General features: G+C 53.3%; 1 protein-coding gene across 1 annotated transcript in view; it reads left to right on the top strand.

Annotated features, from left to right (window-relative positions):
* The window catches only part of LOC104271642 (paired box protein Pax-5-like), a gene marked incomplete at its 5' end in the record, with an annotated part of 56,434 nt that overhangs the window by 47,387 nt on the left and 4,983 nt on the right, over positions 1-4,064 (top strand). The window contains 1 exon segment of the mRNA XM_009866371.1: positions 2,230-2,316. Within this exon segment, the coding sequence (XP_009864673.1) occupies positions 2,230-2,316 (87 nt within the window).

Here is a 4,064-nt window from a genome sequence, read left to right as displayed (position 1 = left end):
ATGGCAGCAAGACTCCCTCCCCTCGGATTTTGTGTGCCGTGCCAGTCAGGCAGCACAACTGAACTGTGCAACCAGAAAAGGACTAAAACCTCTACGTTTTCGCTGCCCTGTGGGAAGGAAGAAAAGAAACCACCTGGAGGGTGGTGTGCCAGCCCCTCCCCAAGGAGGAGGCTCCCACAGGTGAAGGCATCCTCATGCGGCGCATGCTGGAAGGAGGACCTGGCCATCAGCCTTCCAGGAGTGGGAGAGACAGTGTCGCTCCCCCAAGAAGCTGCTGTGTGCTGCCGCAGGGAGCTCGCTCTGTGGCTGGGGGGGGAAATTTTTTTCTGAAAAAGGTTCTTTTCTCAGGCACTGGAACAGGCTGCCCAGGGAGGGGGTTGAGTCAGCATCCCTGGAGGGTTTTAAGAGACGGGTGGATGTTGTGCTTAGGGACATGGGTTAGTGGTATTCATAGGGCTAGGAAAAGATTGGACTTGATGATCTTGAAGGTCTCTACCAGCTGAAAATGTTCTGTGATTCTGTGATTCTATTATTCTATAGTTTATGATTCTGTGATTCTAAGGTGATGGAGGGCATCAGCCCTGGGTCCTGACATCTCTTCTGGCTCTGCTGTCTGCACCGTGCCTCACTCATGGAATCACAGATTGGGAAAGACCTTTATGATCATTGAGTCCAGTCATTAACCCAACACTGACAAGTCCCTTAACGTCCAGCTTTCGAGGTCATTTAACATCCACAAGGACAGGGAGCAGAGAGTAAACGTAGATACGATGTACATCATTGGAAGGAAAGGTTTGGAAGCAGCTCCATTTTCCTTGGCAAGCTAATGTCATTCCTCAGAGGCAGCAATGAAAACCTGCTCTGAGCTTCTGAGGAGACACAGTCAAGACAGCAAGGCATGCTGAGCGTGGAAACTCTTGCTGCTGCTGGCTTCAGACCTCATCTCATTGCCCTGTGCCTGGGTGCTGGGTCAGGGGGGTAGAGAGTGGGTAGAAGCCAGTGGGGTCAGTCTTGTGGGTCTGAAGGGCTGCAGGGAACAGGGCAGGGGTGTTAACAGAGACCCCTGGGCATGACCAGTGATGGGTGCCTCTTGCTGTCCCCACGTTCAGCGTGTTTACTGTCACTCTCTGGTGTAGGCAGATCGTTTCTACTGAGGAGACCAAGCTTCCCTGGACCCGACCCTAAATCTTGTCACCAGCCCGTGTCCCCAGGGCGGGTCTGTGGGTTGTGCCGGCTGGGGATACATAGCCCAGGGATCTGGAGATGTGGTGTCAGGGGTCGGCTGCTCGGCTGGGAAAAAGGCAGCCCTGGGTACAGGGCAGGGACCACACCAGAGCCCAGGAGCAGAGCAAGCAATGGTCTTGGTGAGCATCTTCTGCTGCAGCCCGGCAGCCCACTCCTCTTGCAGTGAGAGACCTGTTCTCACTCCTGTCACATTGCTTCGTGCAGGTGCTCGTGTATGGGAGAGGGAGAAGGAGAGGAGGAAGAAAGGAGAAGGGTGGGAAACTGTCATTTGTGTAAGATTTGCTGATGAATCGGCAGCAGTGTTGGTATTTGCGCAGTGCTGGGTGCCCTGCCGAGAGTCAGAGCCCCATGGTGCCAGGCTCTGTCCCGAAGATCTTGCAGCTCAAGTGTGAAACAGGAGGTGACATGCGAAGGGAACAAACAGATGGGGAGAGAGGGAGCTGGAGAGGAGATAAATAGCAATAACTCTTCGAGCCTTTTTTGTGCCTTTCAAATCCATCTGAAACTGGTGGAAGTGTCCCTCTCCTTGGGTTGCTGAGGGGACATCTGGGACCAAGACGATGTTCTCCTGGAGATCCTGGAAGGGCACCTGTTATCTGAAAGATTAGTTGATTCATCTTCTCCTGCCAGCCAAGAGCCTGCGTGAGCAGCCCTGTCCTTGAGTTGTGTTTCTCACCCTGAGTGCTGCAGAGGCAAGGGCCAGCCCTGCCAGTGTGTCTCAGAGGCCTCCCCATCCCTCCTTGCGGTCTTGCTCCAGCAGTGTGGGGTGCCTGAGAAAATCGCAGCAGCTCAGCAGGCTTTGGCTGCAGCATGAAAGGAACACGTAAAAGATAGCTACACCCATTTATTTAATAATTCACCCACCCATCTTGCCCTTCCTGGGGGTGAGTAGTAGCCAGCAGTGCCTTCACTAATGCCGTCACAGAAAGCGCGGACGAGTGGTCATGTATCAAACGATCTTGTGTTTCATCTTTTTCTCCTTAGGGAGCGAGTTTTCTGGGAGCCCATACAGCCACCCACAATATTCAACGTACAACGACTCCTGGAGATTTCCCAACCCCGGACTCCTGGGTAAGTTGCCGCAAGGCTCGGTGAGGGCTGCACCTTGTTTGCAGCCCGTCGGTGACCGCCCAGCACTGGGGAGGGCAGGACACATGTCTTGGCACGGTCCTGTGTCACCCCATGAAGAACTGCGGGTCTCCATCAAGAGCTCCCTCCCCAAACCTCTTGTCCTTCTGTTTCTGCCCCATAAAATCCTTCCAGAGAAATGGAAGGGGGGTTGTCAGAAGGCAGGATCCCCCTTTTTTTGAGGGCAAGGAATCCTGTTTGGGCAGAGCTCAGGATGTCAGGTTGCTCGGGGTTGGCTGTGCGCCTCGTTGCTCCTCACATTGGTTCTGGCTCGTTCAAGCACTTGATGTTTGTCCCCGATGTCACATCGCGCTTGCTCCCCAGCTGCGTGTTTGTCGGATCCCTCCTTCCTCTGGAAGGGACCGTCGTGCCCACGGAGCCTCGCCAATGCCGGCACAGTCCCTGCAAGCGGTGGGGGGCAGAAGCCCCATGGCTCGTGCAGGATCACGGCCCTCATGTGAAGGATAAACATAATCCATTTTACACCACTGTCAAAAGCTGGCCCACTTTGACCTTATATACATGTAGTATGCAGTAATTAGAATTTTTCCCTGCATAATTTGCATGGATGAGGTAAGTAAAATACCAATTAATTGTCATCTCTCAACACAGGAGTAGCATGCCTTAGAGATTTCCAGATTTATGGATGACAGGGCTGTTATATATGACCTCCAGCAGCGAAATAATTTTGAATTTTTGTCATACTTTTTTCATCCAGTTTCTTTGTTTTAAGTAATTGAGTCCCCATGTAATTGAGCCACCCAGGCTGTATTCATCATGGTTCTTGTCCTTAAACAAATCCTTGGGGAGCAATAGACAGCCTCTGCCTCTCATGCCATGGTGCTGGTATAATGCTGCTATTTGCCGTGCCACATTTAAGGGTTTGTTAGCGCTTCCATCATAAATCAGCGGGCGGATCTCCAGCTAATATGGATGGGCATAGCTGCACAAAGCCAGGGGAGCCCCTGCGCTTTAAACCCGCAGTTTCCATGGCCACAGCCCGCAGCGCCCACGGGATTTTGGCTCGGCCGTGTGGGAAGGTGCTTTTCCAGAGGGGAAGAGCGAGTGCCGTACTTCCTCAATTTCTAATTTTCCAAGTCCTCGGAAAGCACGAGAGCCGCTTCAGCAAAGCCCTGCTGCACAGGGAGCCGGGTTTGAAGTGTTTTTTTAACATTTTGCTTGCAAACCTGCTAATGAAGCTGGCATGATATTAAAAATAAATGAAAACCAAGCCCTAACCCTGCGCTTCCCAGTGGAGACGAGGGCTTTTGGTGAGGCTCCTGGGTTGTGGGTGCTCATGTCCACAGGGCAGGACGTCGCAGCAGAGCCAGCCTGAGGCTCCGGGTGGGCAGTGGCCCCTCGACTCCGTTGGCAGCAGGTTGTGCCCATGGTCTGCTCATGCCTCTGCTCAAGGTGACAGGCTCGTGTAAGCTCTGAGGGTGCTGGCTATGGTGTGTCCCCGTGGAGATCGGCAGGTCCGGATCAGAAGACTTTTGTACAGAGGGGAGACTTTAGCACAGAGGAGGGTCAGAAGGCAGCCACTTGCTGCCACGACACCTTTCACCTGTGCCTTTTCGCCCCCTCCATTCTTCCTCTTTTTCTCATTTTCCGATGATACATTTTCGGGGCGAATTTCACCTGGTCTTCGGCCGTGCAGGAGGCACGCCACGTGAGCACAGCGGAGAGGGCGG

This window comes from Apaloderma vittatum, unplaced genomic scaffold (genome assembly GCF_000703405.1).
Source record: "Apaloderma vittatum isolate BGI_N311 unplaced genomic scaffold, ASM70340v1 scaffold12420, whole genome shotgun sequence".
Lineage (NCBI taxonomy): Eukaryota > Metazoa > Chordata > Aves > Trogoniformes > Trogonidae > Apaloderma > Apaloderma vittatum.
Note: the sequence above shows the minus strand (reverse complement) of the source record. Positions and strands in the feature narration are given on the sequence as shown.